General features: G+C 43.3%; 1 protein-coding gene across 5 annotated transcripts in view; it reads right to left on the bottom strand.

The window, feature by feature from the left end:
- Positions 1-24,021, bottom strand: part of Rcan2 (regulator of calcineurin 2) — a 143,291-nt gene that overhangs the window by 47,854 nt on the left and 71,416 nt on the right. The window contains exons 1-2 of one of the 5 annotated variants that reach the window (XM_090355536.1): positions 6,930-7,007; positions 3,079-3,175 (exon numbers count right to left, since the gene is read on the bottom strand). The exons of 2 other annotated variants lie outside the window; for them this stretch is intronic. In XM_090355536.1, the coding sequence (XP_090211662.1) occupies positions 3,079-3,175; positions 6,930-6,991 (159 nt within the window). In that variant the 5' untranslated portion in view covers positions 6,992-7,007. Of the gene's footprint in view, positions 1-3,078; positions 3,176-6,929; positions 7,117-24,021 lie in introns of those variants that run through there. 2 more of the 5 variants (XM_090355537.1, XM_090355538.1) reach the window with 2 other exon arrangements.

Here is a 24,021-nt window from a genome sequence, read left to right as displayed (position 1 = left end):
CGCGCTCGGGACCGCTTGGGATGGTGAAATTTCTGCTCACATTTGGTAAATGCTCCTCCAAGGTTGAATGTTTACAGTACAACACAAAAAATGTTCATACATACCCTATACACCACTAGACATAAGGAGAAAATCTCACACCTAAGCCACAAGAAAATCTCACACCTAAGCTCCAACCTTACCCTAGTGCTAGAACAGAAAGTTGATCCCTACTACAGTTTCCATTGCAAATAAGAGTGGACCTGGTGTAACTTTGTATCTGTTTGAGGTCTCCCTTTGAAATGACCTCTCAAGGTGTTTTTAAATCTTATTTTAGAATCAGCTTATTTTGGAAGGCAATAAGGCCTAGGCTCCCTTTAAATAAAGAAATTTGTCCCCTTACATAAGGAAATTCTAGGCCAGGAGTGGGTTAGAAAGCATATGACTTCCCTAGATAGCTGGGCTCTTTACTGTAAAATAGCTATGCTCGTTAAGATTACAAGCTAAACACATAAAGTGATTACAAATGCTAGGTATCATTTCCTTTCTTATGTGTCAATTCTGAGATTTATCAGAAAACACTAAAACAGGCCACTGTGAATTATAGCTGCACTCAAAGAGAATCACTAAGGAAGCAAAAAAAAAATCACTCTCTGAGTTTTCAACATCAAAATCTGTTTCAGGAAACAATTTATACTCCGATTAAAGGCAAAAATAACCAATGTTTTGCTTTTCAGCAGCTTAAACACATCATCAGATTTTTAGTTAACATTTTTGTGCTTAAGCATGCCTTAAAAAGAAAAAGTAGCAACTTTTTTTTCAGAGGCAAAAAATACTGAATATGTGTTTGTTTTTTTTTTAAAGAAAATTAAATTTCACAAAGAAACTCTTAGGGCTAGTTATTTGTAACTATAAAGTTCACATTCATCCATTTATTTTCAAAACAGCCTCAATTCTAGTCCTTACCATCATCAAATAAATAGAATTTTTGTTTGTTTTTCTAGAATCTGCTGTGCATGTGTCACTCTTTTGTCTCCTGCATACCCCTTTATGGTTTTCACAAACTAAAATCATGTGCAACATATACTTTTTTTTTTTTGCCAGTCCTAGGCTTGAGCTCAGAGCCTGAGCACTGTCCTTGGATTTTTCTCAAGGCTAGAGCTCTACCACTTGAGCCTCAGCACCACTTCTGGCTTTTTTCTATGTATGTGGTGCCAAGGAATTGAACCCGGGTCTTTGTGCATGCTAGGCAAGCACTCTACCACTAGGCCAAACTCCCGGCCCGCAACATATACTTTTTAAAAATATATTTTTTCTTTGACCAGGAAACAAAAGTTTTGCTACTGAAAAGTTACTATGAATAACTGTAGAGGGTTTTTTATGTTTTTTTTTTTAAATCTGAAATAAGCCTTACTTAATTTGGGAACTAAGGACTTTCTATTGTCTTTTTTTTTCTTTTTTGCCAGTCCTGGGCTTGAGCTCAGGGCCTGAGCACTGTCCTTAGACTTTCTCAAGGCTAGAGCTCTACCACTTGAGCCTCAGCACCACTTCCGGCTTTTTTCTATGTATGTGGTACTGAGGAATCGAACCCGGGTCTTTGTGCATGCTAGGCAAGCACTCTACCACTAGGCCAAACTCCCAGCCCCTGTAGAGGGTTTTTGTGTCTAAGTTGCTGTGTGGAAGTATGGTCTTCAAAAACTCAGAAGGAGCTGCCTACAGCTGCAGCACCATTCAGTTCCAGGTCCTGTCCAGCTCCTCCACTGGGCACTTGCCAAACTCCTCAACAAAACCACAGGCTGCTTCTGGGAGCAGTTTCTGAAATTGGGCACTGGTGGCTCACGTCTCTACTCCTAGCTGCTGCAGACGTTGAGATCTGAGAATTGAAGTTTGAAGCCAGTCCAAGCTGGAAAGTCCATGAGACTCGTACCACCAATTAACCAGTGAAAAATCAGAAGTAGTGATCTGCTAAAAAAAATTCAGGGATAGCAGCTTAGCCCTGAGTTCAAGCCCTTGGACTGATGCAAAACAAAACAAAAAGCCCTGATATCCAGCACATTCACTCCAATTATTGTTCTCTCTTTCCAACCACTCTTACCAAGCTAAACAAGTCCTTTGAAATTTCCAGTGGTTCAGATGCCCAAGGGATTTCATGGTCACTGGAGATGGTCATTTTAGAGCTGAACTAATAACGTGGCACAGATGGTGACGCAGTGGCCTGTACTGTTGTGTGAAACATTACTTAGAATACTCAGAGAAGTACTTTTCATTTTTTGCCAGCGTGATGATGGCATGTCCAGAAAAGTGGAGAAATGCTTATATTTCTGAAGAACTTAGACAAGAGGATTTTAAAGTTTTAAAATTGGTAAGATTTTAAAGTGATGGATTTGCCCCAATACTCTGATTTGCGCATTATACTGTGTCAATGTGTATAAAAACATCACATCGTGCCACTTCAATAGACACGACTGTGTATCCAGGCCTACAATAGAAATAAAATGAGAAAAATGACGCACGCCTTTCAGAAGAGAAATAACCAACCAACAGCAATCCTCAGGTGGCAAGCAAACTTTTGGTGAAAACAAACTTCCGTTTATATTTTCTCCACTAAGACATACAACAAGATTAAAATGAAGCATGAAGTGGTTAAGTGGGATGTTTCTGGACGCTGCAGCATGGTATGAGATGGTCTTTGTTTGTCCCCAAATGAATGAATGAATGACGGAACCAGGTTAAACAAATGGAGCCAGGTAAGACCCTGTTAGAGAAAGTAGTCTGTCTTTCCACCTATGGAGGGATTCTTCCCTCAGCTCTCTCACTATTGCATTCATAGCTTCCCATCGCTCTTAGGAGAGTGTCCATGTCACCTCCTCAGAGATGCTTCCACTGTCCTCTATTCAAAAGGAGCCATTCTGTTCCCGCCAACATCCATTTCTCAGTATGCTTCAGATTTTATGTATTTTCCTTTCTAGCCTTCACCACTACCTGACATCGCAGGATATGCTTATTTGTTGTTAGTTCACTGTCTGTCTCCCATATGAGAAAGCGGACTTCCGGAGGCAGGTTGTCATCTCGCCCATCCCCCAGGGCCCAAAGCATTACCTCAGCAGCAGCAGTGTCTGAATGGCTCACGTCTAAACATGAAGGGTCTTGAACACTTCTGCATCTCTTTTCAAACTTGTCTTTTTCCTCGACTTTTCTAGTGAGGAGAAGGGAGCCTTGTGAATTTGTGTCAGCAGTGTGGAACCCCATGGAGACAAGCCTGGATAGGAACCTGGGCTAGCCCGCTGCTCTTTGGGTGTGAGAAACCACCCACGGCAAAGAAGGGGCGATCTCTCCTCCCCATCTTCCCTGCTCCCTCGTTTGGCTGTCACTTGGAGGGACGATGCACTCTGCTCCAGGCAGCCACTGTAACTTTCAGCCACAGCAGTGGAGGAGTATTCACTGTCAGGTCAGAAAAGGCGGAGAAGCTGAGGGTCTGGGGAACTGGTCAAGCAGTATTGATGCATACACAATCGATCGAGGGATCTGGACCAAAGTGCTTAAGCAGAGTGAGGTTGTCCTCACTCACCCACCTGTGACCAGAAGGATCAGGACCCTGGCTCCAGATAACCATCCAGAACCCAGTTTCCTTCAGAGCAGTGCTGTTGGAGATGGGGAGCCCTGGGCCAGGGCATCATCCATCCTTTTAAATGCTCTCCAAGAGAGACCAGCGCGCAGTCCAGTTTGGAAACCACCACCGGGAGGCCAGTTCCCTCCCTCGTCCTCGGATTCCTTCCATTTTCCCAACGGTTTGGCTCTTCCTGAATCAGGAAGACTATTTTCAGAAATATGAGAGTATCCGGGGGAAAAAACAAATTCTGTCATACAACTCTCTAGCCAGTCATATCACTTTTCTTCTGCTAAGGGTTCAGATGTCAAACTCTGACCACTGGCATGCAGCAATTCCAGGAGTCAGGTCCACAACGCCGGTAATGGGATTTTCAAAGACAGACAAATATGGCAGACTGCTCTTTTTAAATTTTTTACTTTTATCTTTAATCAGTTATATAAAGGAATTGCAAATCAACCGAGTAATATAAAAATACAAAACGTTGTCTTGGGGCTTGAACTCAAGCCCGGGCACTGTCCCTGAGCTTCTCTTGCTCAAGGCTAGCACTCTACCGCTTGAGCCACAGCACCACTTCCAGCTTTGTCTGTTTATGTAGTACTGAGGAATGCAAGCCAGGGCTTCATGCATGCTAGGCAAGCACTCTACCCCTAAGCCACATTCCTAGCCCACTCAACCAGAAGTTTACTTTTGAATCTCATCATCACCATAACATGGTCAGCACTTTTAAACGACCTTTTAAATTTTATGGTCTTTAAGTAGCTGTACAAAGGGATTTCAATTCAGCATGTCAATTTATGAGTACAACGTATCGTGATCAATGTTCTCCTCCACCCCCATCATTCTCCTTCTCCTTCTATTAGTTAGGCTTATATCTTTGCTCAAAAAAAATCGCTTTGGCCCATTTTTATTTGTTAATTTTCTTCTACGTAATAAATACAATATATATCTTTGCTCAGAACTGGTATCAATGCTTTTTTAGATGGCTACATATTTGAAATAGAGGGCCATATTTTCTGTGCTGTCTGTCTCTGTTTCTGTCTGTCTCTGTCTGTGTCTGTGTCTCTGTGTCTACCTCTCTGCCTCTGTCTATCTCTGTTTGTCTCTGTCTCTGCCTCTGTCTCTCTGTCTGTCTCTCTGCTCTGTCCCTCTGCTTCTGTCTCTGCCTCTCTGTCTCGTCTGTCTCTCTGTTGTTGTGGATCTCTGGGTACTGGATCATCACTGTCTGTTCAGCTGAGACAGGGCATCCCCTAAAGTGAACAAATCTACCACCTTTTTCAGAGAATGTGTAAACAAAAGATGCCAAGGATGATGGGTGGCTTCTATTTATTGAGCACTGAAAATGAGTCAAGCCCTGTGTTTAATCTTTTACATGCAAAATTTCCTCTCATCCTCCCACTAAGCCAGTAAGGGAGGACATGAGAAAACCTCCGAGAAAACTTGCCCACCATAAACCAAACCCATCACAATTCAGAGCTATCAGCAGAAAGAATGCACAACCACCCCATCTTTCTAGGGGGAATGTTCCCAGAACCCCCCATACACTTCTAAAGAACAGCAGCAACTGCATCCTTATCTGGTCCTGGCTTCCTCCTTCCCTTCTTCCCTGCTTATCTCTCACACAGCACACACTGCAGTCTAACCACTGACTCATTCAACTGCAAGATGCTATGCCTTCCTTGCTTCTGTATAAATATCTTCCATTTTGAAGTTCAGGTCCTAGTTTTTCTATGAGGACATCCCAGCCATTCAACTGTAAGCACCATGGGTTCCTTTAATTTTTTGTCTCTATCTCAAGAAAATATTGACCAAAGAGCTATTTTATGCCACAGAAGTAGAACTTAATTTCCCCGTGTTAGGAAATATCCCTGTTACAATCTTAGTATATCACAGATCCCCAATAAATATTTTCCTACTGTGATTTCTTAAATCAGAATGATTGGAAATGTCTTAGAACATTCTTGGGGTCAATGAGAGAAAAGTCACATTGGGGAAAGGAAGCTGCTTTCTTGATCCTGGGATTGTAGGATGGAATCTCCATTCAGTCCTGAACTTTAAGTCAGCTCTATACAGAGGGGTCTCAGCACCCTCCATCCCTCCTGGAGTGCTTACGTGGTACCTGGCAGGGCAGTCTGAACACTCACATTTCTGGTCTAGGTGCAGCCACAGGCAACACCAATTCTAATTTCCTTGACCTTCTTAGGATGGGAGGAAGACACAGTGTTGGGAGAAGAATTGGTAACTCTTCAGTATGCAAGAACAACAAGAAAGCAATTGATCAAACTCGATGGTTCAAAACAGCAATACTGAGTGATGTCGCCCTCATTGCTGGTGACAAATCTCCACCTGTGAGGTTCAGGGCTGTCACCTGCACACTCATCAATAAGGATGCAGGGGCTGCCTGTAAGTCAGGATTAACAGAGAATGGTACTGCCTTTCTTCATTCCACCACCGAACAAACAACTGTCCTTGGTTTGTGTGTGTGTGTGTGTGTGTGTGTGTGTGTGTGTGTGTGTGTGTGTGTGTGTGAATTGTTTAAAAAAGAAGCTCTGCAGGTTCTTTTACTGAAAAGAAGAGAAGAACTAAGATTCTGATTTGACAAGCACGGGTCTTTTTCAAAATAGAAAACCAAACTGAAAAAGCAAAGCGCCCCCCCCCACACACACCTTAACACAACAACAATAAAATTGAACCACATCAGAGGAAGGTTACCCACAACAATTAAACAACTGCTGCAGACACTCAGCCAAGACCAGCTTGTGAAATAAAAAGTCCTACATTGCAAAATTTATTTATTTATTACCTGAACTTTCTCTTACAGACCACTGTGCACCGGACAAAGAGAATTCAGGCAGTTTCTCTTTAACTTCAATCTCCAGAGCCATGAGGATTGAAGCTGTCATCTGTAGAGCCGCTTTTGCTCGATCAAGGAACATATCTTAGTGTATTTAAGTGGCAAGCCAGCGAGGGTTATTGTCCCACTGTCTGATCGTCCTGAATGTGGTGCTTTTTTGTGAGTTATCTTCCGTGAATATTGATTTAAAATCCCTTTTAACATTAAGAGCTGGCAAATTCTCCTTAGTGATGAAGATACAATAGACAACTATGCAAACATGTCTACTAAGAAAGAGATGACTGGAGATCTCCCAAGAGAAAAGAAAAAAATAAATCCCAGACAATGGCAAACCTCATCACATCCCCAAATAACTTATTCTAATTCCTATAGCCATGCATGCACCACTTGCATTTCTAGCCCAGACTGTGAGCTGCAAACTCTTTCACCAAGGTCTCAGTACCCCGCTCGGAGAAGGCAACAATGATAAAGAAGATCCCAGGTGCATACCTTAACCTCCACATTGTTAAAGACCTCCACATCCACCACACAGGCAACCAGAGTAGAAACATCACAGTCCATGCTAGGGGCTGGCATCCCCCCGTCTGGATTTTCAACCAAGTGTTGGTTGTGCAGCCCCGGAGTTGTGGATGAAGGGAAGCACCTCCGGCTTTGGCTGTAGCCAGGCGGGACTGCTGGCGCTGCCCTACTCTGAGGATCAGCGGGCGGGCTCGGGGACCTGGAGCCTTCTGGGGCTGCAAGCAGTTCTCTCAGAGACAGCAGAGCAGAGTAAAGAATCACGGCGGGCTCTGGGCTCTCAGCACTCTCATGGCAATGACATCACCACAAAGACTGACACAAGCTGAAGCTTTTGCTTTCCCCCCTCCGAGCCTTTTATCTCTAGGCAGTGCAGTGGAGCAAATTGAATACAGTTATGTGCTAAATCTGAACTCAGCCTAAATCAATGCAGGCAGCGCTAGCAGGGGACTGAGTCATGGCTCATGTTTCAGCTTATGTTTGCAATAAATAAATAAATAACAAAAGCTGGGAGTGGGGGAGGGAGAAATGGACACCAGCCATTCTGCCTGGGTAGAGGGGGTAGGGGCTGGAGGGGGAGGGTAATTCTGCATTGGAGCAGCCTGAGGTTAAGGTTTGACCATTTTATTTTCTGCCTCCAGATGAGCAGGAAGTCGGGGGGGGGGGTGGCATGTTGCGAATGGTTTGCCTTCTCTTAATTGCAATTGCACTGTGCCATGCGGAGCTGTCAGACGTGCTCTGGGCGTCTTAACTCATTCCAGGCATGGACTGAATAGCAATTCATCCTTGAAATGACTGAGGAACTAACTACACACCAGGCATCCAGGCAGCCTGGTATGATGAAGAGATCAGGACAGGCTTATAGAAATGTTGTTGGAAGCACGCATGTGGCTCACAAGGCTCTGGATTTCAGGCTTCCTCCAAGGTCACTGAAACCAAAGGCAGTCCATGCAAGGGCGTTTCAGTGAATTGTTTCACTCAGGGACAGATGGCCGGGTCTAATGGGCAGACTCCCGTATGTGGGTCATTGCCAGAGCCTCGGGGCTCTCTTTGCTCTGAGATTTTTGAGCACGACCCTTTCCATTTGCCTGATTAAACTCAGCTTCAGATCTCGAACCCTTCATGGAGTGGCTGGCACAAGGTGATTATATGTGGAAGACAACTCATCAACCAAACAGCCTTCTTCACAAAGGAGAATATGGGGTTGGTTTTCCTCTCTTCACTAGGTAGATAGGTGCCAAGAGAACTCGTGCAGCGGAATCACCAGTGGCCAGTGGAGCAGGGCACTCCACAGCAGACTTGGTGGCTTCGCATGGAGCTGGGGGAAGGGGATGCAGGACTGGTGTTTGAACTCAAAGTCTTGCACTTGTTAGCAAGGCAGTGAAAATGGATCCAGATCTCCAGTCCTTTCTTGGGTTGTGGTGTTCTGCTTCCTGCCCGGGCACACACCTAAACTGGGATCCACCCATTTTAGACTTCCCACTGGAGCTGGGATAGCGGGAATGCGGTGCCATGCCCAGTCCAGCATCTTTCCATTGCGATAGAGTCTTGTGGGGTTTGTTTTTTTTTCCTGATCAGGCTGGCTGAAATCATGATCCTCTCAGTCTCAGCCTCCCACCTAAGTTAGGGAGGACAGATGTGCCATCATGCCCAGCTGTGGGCTGAGAAGGGTGTCTCCTGACCTTTCCCTTCCACTGCCGGCCTTGAACCGTAGGCTCTCATTGGAAGTCTCTCAAGCAGCTAGGATTACAAGGGTGGATCTCATGTCACGTGCCTGATGCTTTTCTGAGGTGAGCTTGGACAAAGCCTTCCCATTTTACATGCAGATGAGAAAAGAGACATTTCACACCTGGGGTGGAAGTTCTGTGGTTGTTCCATCTGGAAAATACCCTTCAACCGGGCACGGTCCACAGTAACAACCCACAATGACAGACAGACAGACAAAGGAATGCTTTGTGTGTATGTGGACGTGTGTGTGTGGCATATGTGAGCACATGGCACCTATTATGTTGTCTAGGGAACTACGAAGAATATGAAGTCATGTGTGCAAAGAATCAACCCTTTCTGAAGATGACTATTTATGAAGTCTGCACACAATGCTCTGAGATAAAATAATGGAAAAGAATGTGCTCACATTTTCACCATTCTCTAGGGACTTAAAATCCAGGGAATCTAGAAGATATGGAGACAAACCAGGTTTGTTATTGTGGTTGTTATTGCTTGTGGCGGTAGTGTTTATTTATTTATTTTTGTGGGAGCAGGAGGGGGATGCAGACACAGAGGGAGGCTGAAGAAATGCAATCTTACTGTTTAGTACACACTATGTGGAAAGTGAATGATGTAACTAACTTGTGGGAAGGGATGGGAGGGGGACCTGAGGGGAAGCAAGAAAGGCGTGACCTTGCCCCCAAACAGAAATGTACTCATTGCCTGACTAATGAAATGGTAACCCCTCTACAACACCCTATAATAACGACAAAATTATATTTACAAAAGGAGATATGGAGATAAACATGGATATAGAGGCAGACAGAGGTGATAGGTGCGTAAGGGTTATGGGACTGTGTGGAGAGCTGGCGAAAGAGCCACGAGTTCCAACATTAGACACTGTGTGAGAATGCCAATGAGCATGGGACAAAAGCCCTGCCTTCTGCTCAGAGGTGGAGTATGGTAAGATACTGGCACACAGGAAAGGGAGGGGCGATCTCCCACCAGGAAAAAGCAGACTAGGAATGCCTGCAGGAAGGAAAGCATAAGGTATTTAGGGCATGTCAGGTTGAGCATGGTTCAAGCTTGGAGAAAACAAGAGAGCAAATTAAGAGAGAACAACACGTTGGGAGGCCTTTAGTTTCTATCTGGCTCCGGAGGGCCAGGAAGTTTTTGAGGAAGTATGAAAATGTTTGTGTATGTAGCTGGGCATGGTGGCTCGCGCCTGTAATCCCAGCTACTCAGGAAGCTGAGATCTGAGGATCATGGTTCAATGTCAGCCTGGGCAGGAAAGTGTTTGAGACCTGTACCTCCACTTAGCCACCAGAAAACTAGAACTGGTGCTGTGCCTCAAAGTGGTAGAATGCTAGCCTTGAGCACAACGAGCTCAAGGACAGTGACCAGGTCCCATGCTCAAGCCCCACCACCAACCTAAACAAAAGTCTGATTTGTCGTGAATTCTAGTTTCTATTTCCAAGAGCTGGCACAACGCCTCGCATATAGGAGATACTCTAATGATTATTTAAAGTAGAAGTAGATTCATGCTTGAATGAATGCCACAAGGCGAGTAGAGGGACCGTGGGCCAGAACTCATGATTCTTGACCTCAGACGTGCAAGCATGCCTGGTCAAAAGAACATGTGCATGTGAGTTCTCCATAGCTGAGCCTGGCGTCCCCCTCTTTAGGAGTAAATGCTGTGGTAGGATCAGGGAGAAACCTTGGGGAAACTGCTGTTCTTGCAGTGAGTGGCCAAATGCAAAGGCACAGACACCCCTGAGAGCCACTGTTTCTTCTCCCTGCAGACCTGGTGGCACTGCCCTGCAGTGCAGCAGCGGCCTCATCCCTTTTGCTAATGAACGCAGGCGATGGGCAGTAGAGGACCTGGCTCTTTCCTGGGGTTCTCTTGAATTTATTTTCCATGTTTACTCTAGAAAACATCAAACATGCCCCTCACTAGAGCCGCAAACACAGCGAGGAGCCTGCATCACCGGCATGCAGCTGTCTTGCTGCCATTGTTAGAGGTACTCACAGTCTGGTCCCTGCTCCATCTGGAAACTTCTTTAAAAGGCAGATGTGTGGGCCTCGTTCAAGAAGCATGGGACATTCTGGAGAAAGGCTGCTATCTGCACGTCAACAAGCCTCCAGAAACACTCCAGGGTCTGATGCTAGAATCTAGGCCCGCTCACTTCCATATCACCCCTCGTCTCAGGGCAGATGCCTGCGTCCTGCTGATTGGTCTGTCATGGTCCAGTATGTCTGTCTCTACACACAGGATTCCTCTTTATCAATTAAAATACTTCTCATCACAGAAATCCAAAGAAAGCAAGAAAGTAAGAGCGTTTCCTGTTGTCCCTAAAATTTCCCTGCCAGCATTCACATACCTTCACCTGCACCTTTGAGGGCCTCTGAGCTCCCATCCGCTCCTGTAGGTCACTTCCTGCTGCTGGCAGGCCTAACAGGTTGCATATTAAAGTCAGGGGAATATTTAAATGGGTAGCATATTCAAAGTAAGAGGCAGTCTATGACTCTCCAGTCTTCTTTTGTACCGTTTTATAGAACTCCCCCATCTCTTCTTTTTTTTTTTTCTGTTCTTCCCTTGCAACATGTTTTTGATGATGAAACTGTCTGATCTGCCCTTTAGGCTTTCCCTCAATCTGGTTTTCTTGATGAAATGCACAGAGAGCTATTTAACTAGCCTTCCTCATTGAGGCCCAGAGGCTAGAGAGATTCATGTGTGCTAAGAGGCCTGATGGCGCCGTGTGCTGTCATGGAGGATAAAATGATGAAAGCAGCATTGATTTTCATTGTCTTGACCTCTTCATTCATTGGAGTTGCTCAGTGGTCGTATTCTCCTTCCTCCAAAGATTATTTATGTTTTTTCTTCTTCTTCCTCCGCTCCTTCCTCTTCTTCTTCCTCCTCCTCCTCTTTCTTCTTGTGCCAGTACTGGGACTTGAACACAGGTCTTAGGCACTGTTCCTTTTCTACTCAAGGTTGGCACTCTACCAGTTGAGTTGCATCTCCACTTCTGGCTTTTTGTGGGTTAATTGGAGAGACCAAGTCTCATGGACTTTCCTGCCAGATCTCAGCCTCCTGAGAAGCTAGGATTATAGGCATGAGCCACAAGCACCTGGCAATTTCTCTCTGTTTCTTTTCTTTTCTTTTAAAGCATGGATTAGACATAGATGATGGATTTCAATGCACTGCATTTTTATCTTATTGATGCTCCACTTGCCCATCATTGGTTTGGAAGAATCTAATGAGGTTGGCTCTGTCCTTTGGACAGATCCCAGAAGTCTTAGAGGCGTAAGTCACTGCCTGGTATGACGCGATGTTCCAGTCTCATCTCGTTCATTTCCTGCCCCAGATAAGGAGTCAGGCATTTCTCCAAGGAGCCCGGATTCCATTTAGTAACTATTTCAACCTATTTTAAGATCAAGATCTGAATCCTTAGAACTGCTTGGTGCGTTGGGCTGAGGACTCTTTGTAAGCCTTTCACTGGACAGAGCTATTTTAAAGATAACATATATCTTGATTTCACATAAGCAATTCCAATTCGAACCCACAGTGGCAAGACTGATGTTAAAACTTAGGTATTATGTATTTATATCCCCTCCTTTCCTCACATAAAGTACCTTGGCCTTTACCAACACCTAATGAGTCTTTTGCCTTATCACATGTTATATAAAGGACACACTCAGAATCACAGCAAAAAGGCTACTGGGCAGATGTTTTATCCTCACTCGTTTTGTTCTTGGAATACATCCCCTGAAGGCTGCGCAAATTATTATGTTGTACAGTCACATAAAATAGTTTCTCTTTTTTACCAACTAGGTACCCAGTTAGATTCATTTGTTTCATTATACTTCTGGTGCCTAAAGTTTGCTCTTCTTGTTTTATAATTACATGAGGGATTCACATGGTTCAAAATGTTAAAAACTACAAATCAACAAAGAAATTTAGCTTTCATCCTACTCTCCTGCATCACATTTCTTCTCACCTTGATACCTTTATTGATACCCTGACAAATATCCCTTCCTTTCTTTGATTAATGACAGCATACTTTGCATTTTGTTTTGCTTTTATTAGTGAAAAGGCGATCACTCCAAAGTAACATGGAGAACTAGATGACTATTACACTATTATTACCCCATTACACTACGCAGATTTCCAGAGTTTGTAAATCTGGCTCCATATTGGTGAACATTTGGGTTGTTTTGGGTCCTCTGCTGTTAAATATGCAGCATTGGATATGGGGGGAGAGAAGATGAACAGAGCTGGGCTTTGGAAAGCTTTGTAACAGTGATATGAAGACTTAATTGGAAAGCAATATATGTAAGAGGAAAGGAAATTAACATCTCAAAGTAACCTCTGGAGAGTAGAAACAAAGTTGGTTGAAAAATTTGATTGAATTCTCTAAGCTATGGGTAATGAAGGGCCAAATTAAGCAATAAGAATGGCAGAGACAGTCTAGAAATAGAAGAGAAAACTCAATAAGGAGAATGAGCAGATGGTGTCACAGACAGAGGTGTCAGTGATGAGAGTGGGTTTCTTGAAGAGATGAAAGGTCCCATTGACTAGAAAAAACAAGAACCTCAGTAGAAGGGATGGGCATTTGATATGGACAATCTCTACCTGCTTCTGTGACTTTGTGTCATGCTTTCTAGGGTCAAAGTTCTCAGTTAAGCCTCACCACAAGTCTTAAGAATCAGGAATACTGCTCCAACACAGAAAAGTATTAGGAGGATGAAAAGGTTTACCTTCAGCCAGACTTGCTTTGGTGAAAACTAATCTTAACCTTATCCAGCCCTCCTAGATTAAATACTTTCCCCTACTTTCGCTTTGCTGGCAGGATGAAGAACATTTCTTCTTATGCAGATACCAACAGTTACTGCTCTGCATTCTTCTCTTTTCCCAAATAAATGGAAATTCTCGCTACACATCATATTCTTTAAACTCTGTTTTTTCTTGGATTGTCACTTACAAATAGAATCTGCCCACCCATTCATCAATTATTTATGGCATGAACTCCATGCTCAACAGAACACTAGACACCAGACATTTAAAAAATGACATATCTGTGTCCCTTTCTTCATAGTGACTTTGATAGAATGGAATAAAGAATACTTATGATGTGACATAATATAAATTATAAATGAATGCTTCAATAAATGACATAGATATAAACATGACATAGAAATAAGCATGATAAAAGAGAAGGGGTATTTAAGTTGGGTATCGGGATGGGAGCTAGACATCTCCCCAAGGGAGAAACATTTTGCTGAGCCTTGGACGTCATTTTCTAGTTTCTTCAGTGGATAGATAAACAGGAAGGCAAGTCAAAGCATGAGAGACCGTAAGTATCCCAATATTACAGAAATGCCCAAGTCTAATTATGGAGTCAGGAGTGTGAAAGTCTAAGTTCACTATAGCCAGACTACAGTTAGACATGGACCATGCTTTGACATGAAGTGCTTTGTGGGCAATTGAGGTAACTACTTAACAGGAGAGAAATCCAGGGGGAGTTATTAGAAGAGCCCTTTGACCTGGCCTGCCTCTAATGTTACCCTATTTCAGTCCATTCTGCAAACAATCTGTGGCCAGATGGATCTCTGTAGAAAGTAACTATGATCACTGAGTAAAAGGCCAAGTTAGTACCGGAAGGTGCTTCTATGCAAAGGAGTGGAAGAAGAAATACTAGAAATGCTGTGGGAAAATAGGCCTCTGAGACACGGTTGGGGATTTTCTATGCTACCACAGTGGAAGTGGAGATTTCTTCTGTTTCCTTTACAAAAAGCATTATTTCCACGTACCCCAAAGATAAGTCCATTAACACAGTTACCCAAGAGATGGTTGAGGCATTTTACTTGTCCTTCCATCTTCATTCCTTAGCACAAAGCAAACGATTGAGATGAGGTCAGATGAATGAATGCAAGAACGCACGGATAATTTCTGAGCCATTCTGTTACTAGCAACTCCATTTACTCTAGTGTCTGGTGTTTTTCATAAATGTCCTAGGCCACTGCCACATCCCTTACCTCACAAACTCTACCCAGGGGTTCCTCCCCGCTTTAGTATAGAGCTGTTCCAAGAAAAGTAGCCTTTCACTGAGGGACCAACTTAAGTGTGACCTGTTCTGGCCAATGGAGTGGAAGCAGAAATGCTATATACTGTGGGAAAACCCACTTTAGACTCAATTTCTCTGTGGGAGCCAAGCATCGATGGTAATAGAAGGGTGACTGGCCTACGTCTCTGAATACTTTCACAGTGCACACTTCTATCTCTTTTGTCTCCTCTTCTATGCACTACTGATGGAGTTTTGCTCGAGTGAGAAACTGTAAGATATATCTTAACTAATATAGCATGTGTGTATATGTGTGAGTATACTGAAGTTTGTTAAAATGGATGCAGACTCAAAAGCCAAATGAGAATAGAGTCAGGAGCAAGGAATGTAGTCCTTAAATGTGGAGATAGATTTCATTTTAAATGTAATTGGAATGTCTTAAATTAACAAAGAAGCGGGTAGCTATTATTGTTACTGGGTGTGTAGTGGTTAGTACATATCACAACAGAGACTAAGGAAAAAGGGAAAGAAAGTAAAAAAATGGAAAATGATGGCAGTAAAATTGTTTTTCTCGTGCATTTAATAATACTTTTGGAACCAGATTAGTAATAAATCCTTACTGTGGATGGATTTTTTAAATAAATAAATAATCATGGTATATAAGGACCATCAATCAGAAGTAGTTAGAAATAGATTATAATCGTATCTTGGAATTTGTCAGGCTTCATATATACATATATATATACACATTCATATATTGCTGGTAATATGTTTGGGAATATATGAAAACAAATGAGTGGCAATGTAGATGAATATTTATGGGCAATAATTATAATAGTTAAAAATGATCATGTGTACCTATTTAACTAATGTCATTGTGGATTAGTTAAATCACAGTAAACCTATGGGATGAGACATCATGCCACCACTAAAGATTTATCCACAATGGCATGAGAAAGATGCATGTTAAGTAAGGTTTATATATAGTCAGATCCCTCTAGACAAAGTCTGTATGTAGTCAGATACCTGTATACGTACAAAAAGCCTGAAAAGAAACGCACCAACATATTAGTAGTATTTAACTCTGCATTAAAAGAATTCCCATTGATTTTAGTTTTCATTCTGTGGTATTTCACAGATCATATGCAGTTTGCTTGTGTTACTTTAACAATGGGGATTAAAACAAAAGGCCTACCAGTTATATACAGGGAAAAATAGAGTAATGCAATAACACACAACAGGATTCCCTTGAAGAACCTATGAAGGTTCTTCATCAGTTCTACATGTGCGTTTTATGAAAGGGGTAATTGAGCTCCCTCTGGTACTGAGCTCCTCTCTGGTACTGAGAAAACTTCTGAAAGAATCAAGCCAGGCTCCAGCTCATACTCCTTTCAACACATACCCTTCATATTAGTTGCAACCAGTGGAAAAGGGCCCTGGCATTAAAACTTGAAAATCCTTCAGATTTACTGCAGACCCTGAAGATTTATTCAGGCTTAAGCCATAAACTCAAGTGCATTTAAAACTAGGGTGACAGGTATATTATTAACCACCTCAATAAAAGTGTAAGGGATAAGTATCTTTTACATATTTTATAAGGAGATAGCCTTTTTTCTATCTCAGTTTCAGTATTATGTACGTTATCTAAACTATTCCAATTTACTAAAATCTCCAAAGTATGACAGTCCCATAAAACTAGAATTACTAACTGTATCAAAATGATACCGTTAATGATCTAGCAAGAATTCTGCCCCACCCTCCAAAATGGAGAAGAAAAAGAAAAGAAAATGAGTTCTCTGTTCAGAGTATCCCGTTGTCCCACAGAGGAAAGTCCAGCTCAGACCCAGATGTTTGGTTTGACTCACCAGAGGAATCCATCTAATAGAAACTTCCTCAGAGAACAAAAAGCTGTACCCTTTACTGGTGGCATTAATGAACGGATCAAGAGTGGGTAAGAATAGACAAGCAAAGTTCTCTTGACATGAGCACCTTGGGAAGATAGCTCAGCTTTCCACCAGTGTTGAGCAGAAAACTATATTGCAACACTGAGGTAATCCTTACTTTGAACCAGGAAGACTTGATTTCCAGAGACAATGTCATGTCATAAAGTAATTGACGTAAATGTTCAAGGTACACTCCCTGTTTCCTAGACAATCTTCCCTCCGGGGTCTAGGAGACAACTCACTCAAGCCCATTGTGATATCTGAGCATCTTCACCTGTGCCTTCTGCCACGGGGAGACCCACTGCTTCCATCTGTCTACCAACTGGATTCAGGGTTCAGTGTCAAGTTCTGGTTTTGCCCCTACCTGCTCTGCAAACTTCCAGCTCTAATTTGCCCCCACAGCTGGATAAGAGACCTGAGGTAGGCGGGAGGCTACTATGGGGTGCTGTGTTGAGGGAAATCCTGAGGCCACCGGGATAATCAAGAGTGCCTAGTGCCACAATCAACTTTCCAGAGCAGAGCTGCATGGTGTCCGAGGACATCGCCAGGAGATATGACTCCCACTCTTCTTCCTCCACCACCGCCCGTCTCTGGGCACACACTCTCTCGCACCCTGTTGAGTATATTGGCAAATGCTAGCATGATAAACTCTAAGTCATGATAAGGAAATCAAGTTAGAAAGTAAGTCAGCTTCCAAAAACCACTCAGCCAATCCAGAACCTATGTTAAAATTTAGAGATGCCCGTCTGCTAATAAATAGTTTGCAGTATACTTCCTTCGTCCTTCACAGCTTGTACTGTGCATTAAATGTACACAAGAGAACGCACTATGAGAGGCACTCGTGAGAGGATGAAAAGAGGAAAAGACAGCTGGATAAATAACAATCCGTAATCTGAAAAGAATTTTACATCTGGTAGGAAGGAAGGATGCTCACCGCTGACAGAGGCACACGTGTCTTCTCAGAGAAGAGCGGTGTCACTTCCCTGGCTCTTCCTCTCTCACACACATTCAGGCTATGTGCAAAGGGCATGTTGACATTCAAGTTGATCTCAGATATGACCATGTTTACCTCTTTCACTGCTGATTCACTGAGGTTAGCCCTTACGTGGACTGGTGACCACACGTCCTCACCAACCTCTCAACTTCCCCTCTGGTTCCTATACAGTCCACTTCTACACAGGAGCCAGCATGACCCGCCTGTTCAGAAGTCAGTCAGCTCACAAAATTACTGCTCTTCTTTCCCCACGGGCTTTCTATTATTTAATACCATGGAGCCATTCTTTGGGGTTTATGTATGTAGACACTGGGGCTGGCACTCGGGGCCTTCTGCTCTGGTTTAGCCTTCCATTTATTTATTGTTCAAGACTGGAATTCTACCACTTGAGTCACTTCCTTCACTTCCAGTGGGTTGGTTAATGGGAAGAGTCTCAGATTTGTTTGCCCAAGCTGGCTTCCAGCTATGATCCTCAGATCTCCACCTCTTGAGTAGGCAATATATATTGTCTTTGATTTTGCTGTGTGTGTGTGTGTGTGTGTGTACATGTGTATATGAGAGAGAGAGACAGAGAGACAGAGAGACAGAGTCAGGCTTGAATTCAGAGCCTTGTGCTCTCATTCAAGATGAGCCACATGTCTTTACCAACTGCCCCATTCTCTGACTTCTCACCCAACTGCATTTTTCCCAGCCTCACGGATTGGCTCTGCTCAGATCATGTAACCTTGGTTCCTTCTTTATTGCTTTCCTCCATTGGAAGGTATGATCCCTGAGGCAGGACTGCTTGCATTTGTGTGTGTTACAACACCAGCAGTACAGAGCACCAGCCTTATCTATTGTGTAGCCTGTGGCACAGGACCACTCTTCAATAAACCGTGGATGAATGAATGAAGTAGCAAAGGGCCAGAGAGTCCAATGAAAATTTGTTATTTAAGCAGCACCAGCATTGTGCTACAGAACATGTTCCCATTCCTAGATTCTTTGCCAGGAAAATGATGGATGTTCAAAGTTTGACTTGGTTGACAAGCAGGTGAACAGGACGGACAGGGGTACCTGGGATAGCAGAGCGGGAGGGGCTGTGTCCACATGCATGCCTGTTCTCCTGGGTCTGGGGAATGCACAACCCCTCAGCATTTGCAGAGAGCCGCTTGGTATGCATTTGAGCATCTATGTTAAGAAGAGAAATGTGAAAACAGATCTAGTTCTTTGCTTGCTGAAGTAACGTTCAGGCAGAACATGGCCTCTGAGCAGGACAGGAAGCAGGGAGTTGAAATGGCTCCTGCTTCTGCAAGCGGAAATGACTTTGCAATCAGCAGACAATGCACCTGTGCATGGCACAGAGCAATATTCCTTTTCGCAGAGTAAAATACTACCTTGGAAGGCTGGTTGGTTGTGTTTTTTTGTCCTTTAATGTCAGAGGCACTATTCTAGACCCTCCATGCAACTCATTAAAGGCAAAGCTAGGAGTCAAAGCAAGAATCTTGCTCTGGGGTCCATCTGTTTACCTCCTAGGTGACCTTTACAGGTCACCCTCACAGTGCTGGTATGAAACATAGCCACCTGTAAGGTTTCTTGGGAGGCTCAAATGAGTCTATCCATGTAAAGTGACCTCATAAAAGCCTGGCACACAGTAATATCTGTAACATCATATTGCAGATAATATGATTACATGTAGGCTATTATGTCTGTAATATCAACAGTTCACAGTGGAATTAGTAGGCTTAAATGAAAGCCCAAATAAGCTTTCCAGAGTCATCTGACTGACAAAAGGGGCCAGGATTTCAACCCAGCTATGTGCATCCCCAGAGAGGGGGGTCCCCACCCCTACCCTCTCTCGCACACTACTTGCTTCCCTGCCAAAGTCTTGCTTCTCCATCACTGCTAGGTCTGAGATTCTCAGCTGTTTCCTCCCAGCATTGGCAAATTCACAGCCAAGGCTTTCTGTTTCCCTTCAGACATTGCCTGGTGGTGATATGGGAGTCTTATTTCAGCATGTAAACCTATTCATGATCTAGCATTCCAGTCAGGATGTTTCACGCCTGGAACTTGACTTGCTATGGCGGGTGGCTGAAACCTCTGAGAGCAGCTAGGATGGATGTGTCATTTTGATTCTAATCTCGATTCCTCAGCCAGGGATTTGAAGGAATCCATGTCCTTGAAAGTCTCCCCCTATCAGTGTTCTCCACTCCAAGAAGCTTTATCTTCTAGCTGCAGCACTTGCAAGATGCCCAGGTGAGACATTTAATAGCTTCTCTAGTACATAGCATGCATCGCCAAGCTGGCAAAATAGGCCAGCTCAGGAATAGGAAGCAGATAATAAATCTCACTGGCAATGATGGACAAACAAAACGAAACACACCTGCACACAATCATGGGTGGTGAAGCTGGCTAATGGCAAGGAGTGTATGGATTTTAATAATTAGGCCGGGAGAGTTGGAAAGTCAGGAAATTGCAATGAGGGTAGCATTTTTCTGTGGCTGCCAGCTGCCCTCCTCCTTCCTGTATGGGTCCTTGAGAACTCAGTGCATTTACAATGTTCTTCCTTCTTTTACTCTTTCCTCTCTCTCTCTGGATGTTTGTTTCTAGAAATGGTCCAATATCTCCATTAAGCTGTAACAAATGACCCTTGCCATTCAAACAATGACTTTTATCTTTTTCAGAATACAGTTGGCTCTCAACAAATAATCCTCACCCCTGACACACAGACCCAGAGGAAGCTGTGAGTGTGAACGTACACTTTATGTACACCACAGTACCTTGCCCATACGGCAGGCGAAGGAAATCCCAGGAGGCCTTTCCAAAGATCTCTGAAATCACAGTAATTAGCTAATCACTTTCTCTGTTCCTGGAGAGGCTTGATTTGACCAACAGCTAAGACGTTTTCTTCTTAATCCAGCTGATCTAATCATCAACACACTGATTTTACCCAGGGTGTTACAAGACAAATTCACAGCTAATTAAAGGATGACGGGGCACTAGATAAAGAGAAGGGAATAATTATTTGTATCCCAAATCTCTGGAAATGGTCACTCCTCACCCCCACCTTCCTAGATCTCATCCCACTCTCTTCCCCCTCCCAGGACAGAGTTCAGGGATTTGAGATCACAGCGGGAAGGTGATCTTGTCTGGATCAGGATTCTTACCAGCCTACTCTTGGCTGAAGGATTGCAGCCTCCTTGGCGTCTCAAGTAGCCCATGCTGGGCTCCTGAAAATAGCCTTTCACACTGGAAAGTCTGCTCCCAAATCCAAGATGCGAGGTGGAAAAAAATATCCTCAACACTTTGATTGAAAAAGTCTTTTTAAGTCCTTTTTATGTCCCCCTGAGATAGACAGGCTTCAAGCCAGGACGATGAAGCTGTGAGGTCAACACGGGGACACTGAATACCTTGGAGAAGCCGGAAAGCAAGCCTTGGTGGAACAGGAAAAAGATGCAGAAAAAGAGTCCTGAGAAGTCCCTGAGGCCGGAGTCACCCCTTCCCCTCGGAAGGACCTTTGTCCTTCTGGGATGCTGAAGCATCGTAGTATGTGTAGGGACAGCACAGCTACCTGGACTGGGGAAGCAAGTGACACCTGACATGTCACCCATAGTATGTAAATTCTGAAAGGGTATGGCAAGGTTTCACCATACCTTAACGAAAGCTTCACCTCAAAGAAGAGGAAAAACAAATCTTATATATATATATATACTATATATATTATAATATATAATATATATATTGAGGATACATTTTTGTACCCTGACACAAGCCTGGCTAAAATCTGTTCTGCTCACTAATATTTTTCCAGAATCTTCCAGTTAGTACTGGTCACAGGAAAAGAGAGTGAGTTTATTCCATCCTGCACCTGCTTTTCTGATGAATCCCTAGCACAACTCCTTTCCAGGAGAACAAGCAAGCATGGGAATCCACCAGGGAAGGTCCAATTTCCCAGGCGGCAGCAAAGGAGACCCTGATTTATTCACACACATTTGGGGCCTGCTCCATGGGGATTTTATGTATAGAATTATGCACACAGGAAGGATTTTACACTCTGGACTAGTGAAGTCAGCATTTCTTCGGTAGAAATCCAGCATCCGTCTTTTTATAGGTCCCAGGCAAGTGCAAAGTAAGGGCTAGAGGGATAGACAGCCAATGGAAATGATCTACAGGCTACCAAGTCTTTGTGCCGTTCACAATCTCGTCACATAAACATAGAGAAAATATAGACATATAGAAAAATAGACCAAATGTAGCTTAAGGATCCTTTTACCCACAAACCAATGATTTCGCACACATTCATATATACACACAGTAATATGATGCAGATAGTAATGAAATGAATTTAAATTACTGAACAAAATAGTTACTAACATTCCAGATTGCCACTGGTGACTTCTCAGAGAAAAGATCATACATGCATTAGGCAGAATATTGTTAAGTTTTTAAAAAGTTCCTAGATTGTATTTGAGCAGTGACTAACCTTAAGAATTTCTGAGTGGTATTTGCAAAAATCTAACATATTATGGACAAAGACATCAATGATTAAGTTTTATAAATCAAACAGAAACACCTTTGCCCTAATTAAAGCCAATTAAGGTTTTTGGTTTTTTTTAAAGCACTCTTTTTGTTGTTCAATAGGTGTCAGGGTTTTTAGTCCTCAGTCCCTCCCGACCAGCAGGAGGGATAGAACACACCCAGACCAGGACAAGCCAAGAAAGGAGAGGGCTGACTGACAGCCGCACCCAGCTCTCCCTCGCTGGAGGACAATCAGATGCGTCAGGGAGGAACTCATTTATTGAGGAAGTCCATTCAGCTAATATAGGGTGCAGGAGCCTATCAGCACAAAGGTGGGCAGAGCGGGGGAGGTCCAAGTGTTTACTCTCATTATAGGTCTCAGCAGAGAGTGATAAAGCAATATCACATTCATACCCAATGGTAATCAAGTCTCAGCAGAAAGTGATTCACAATACCAACCATATAGCTCAAAGTTAGGCATGGTGTCCATACACGACAGCTCATTTCTTTGTGTGGTTATCTTAGTGATGCAGATTCATGGGCCAGCCTGACCTTGCACTTGGCTCCCAACACATAGGCAGGCTTGAATTTTAAAATTTGGAAATACACAACCAGAGTTTCTTCCCCAAATACTAAAGAAGAATGCCATGGAGTTGGCAATAAGTTTGCCCGTCAACCTAAAATTCCACAGTTGTGTTATCAAATGATAAATTTATCATACCCATGTGGCATGAGTCATTAAAATACTCTCTGAGAAATCATATACATACGCATATGTATGTGGACTGAGAAGAAATACTGCAAAAAAAGATGAATGCCTCTGGAATAAAGAAGCCTGTATGGATCTATTATGAATATTAATGCATCAGTACATTTGATAACCTAGAGGTAAACAGAGATTTATGCTTCTGCGAGGCTACAGAAGATCCTCCTGACAAATTCTGGGACCCTTAATTTCACTGATGAGAAATGGATGTCCAGAAATGAAAGGATAATAGAGTTCAAAGAATGAGCAATGGGAGAGAAGATTCTACCTCAGGGCCTGTCTGAAATGAATATGCATATGTGCTTTGTTCCATCTTTTTATCCACCCTGGGAGATGAGCATGATATCAATTGTACCAAAAAAGAAAACAGCATCTTATCCAACTTCAACAGCCAGACGATTAGATTGAAAGGACATCATATTCTTTCCAATGTGCTTTCTTTCTCCCTGAAGCCAGTCTTCATCTAGTCAATTCTTATTATACTGCTGTGATAAAGGTGATCCCATCCTGATGTGCAAGCAAGTCATTCCCGGACATGTAGGGACTTTTCATGAAGGACCGTCAGTAGAGACCTTCCCCAGCCCATGACATCTCCAGCTGGCTGGCCACAGGCTGAGGAGTGGGTGAAAACCGAGCCCTGGGTTCTGAGCAGACCAAGAGACTTTCCATCTTCCCAGTGGAAGAGAACACTAAGAATGTCTGTGTGGCAATCAGAGGGCCAAATCCAGTATTCCCCACCAGAAAGACCTCCATCAGATGCTTCAGAAAGGACCCACTTTGGGTAGGCCGTTAAAAGTCCTTTAGAAATCTGCAGATCTTTCACATAGTATATGGTATGTAAACTAGGGTTTCGCTGTGGGTTAGTTCCTGCTTACTAACATTTAGTGAGTGATTTTAATCCATAAGCGGTTACTTGGTTTATATTTATCCCAAAAGCTATTGGTTGTTATTGTCCTTATGTCCTTATGTCCGGAGGTGACAAGAGGAAGTATGTGTATTGGTGATAAAACATCCAATGTTTATATTTTGCTTTTGCGTTGCAGACTTTGGGTGCTTTGATGCCTATACTCACACATCCGTCTTCTCAGCCACACTGCCA

This window comes from Megascapheus bottae, chromosome 22 (assembly GCF_031878675.1).
Source record: "Megascapheus bottae isolate mThoBot1 chromosome 22, mThoBot2.hap1, whole genome shotgun sequence".
In the NCBI taxonomy this organism is placed as follows: Eukaryota; Metazoa; Chordata; class Mammalia; order Rodentia; family Geomyidae; genus Megascapheus; species Megascapheus bottae.
The sequence above is the reverse complement of the archived record's forward strand: the minus strand, read 5'-3'. Positions and strand labels throughout refer to the sequence as shown.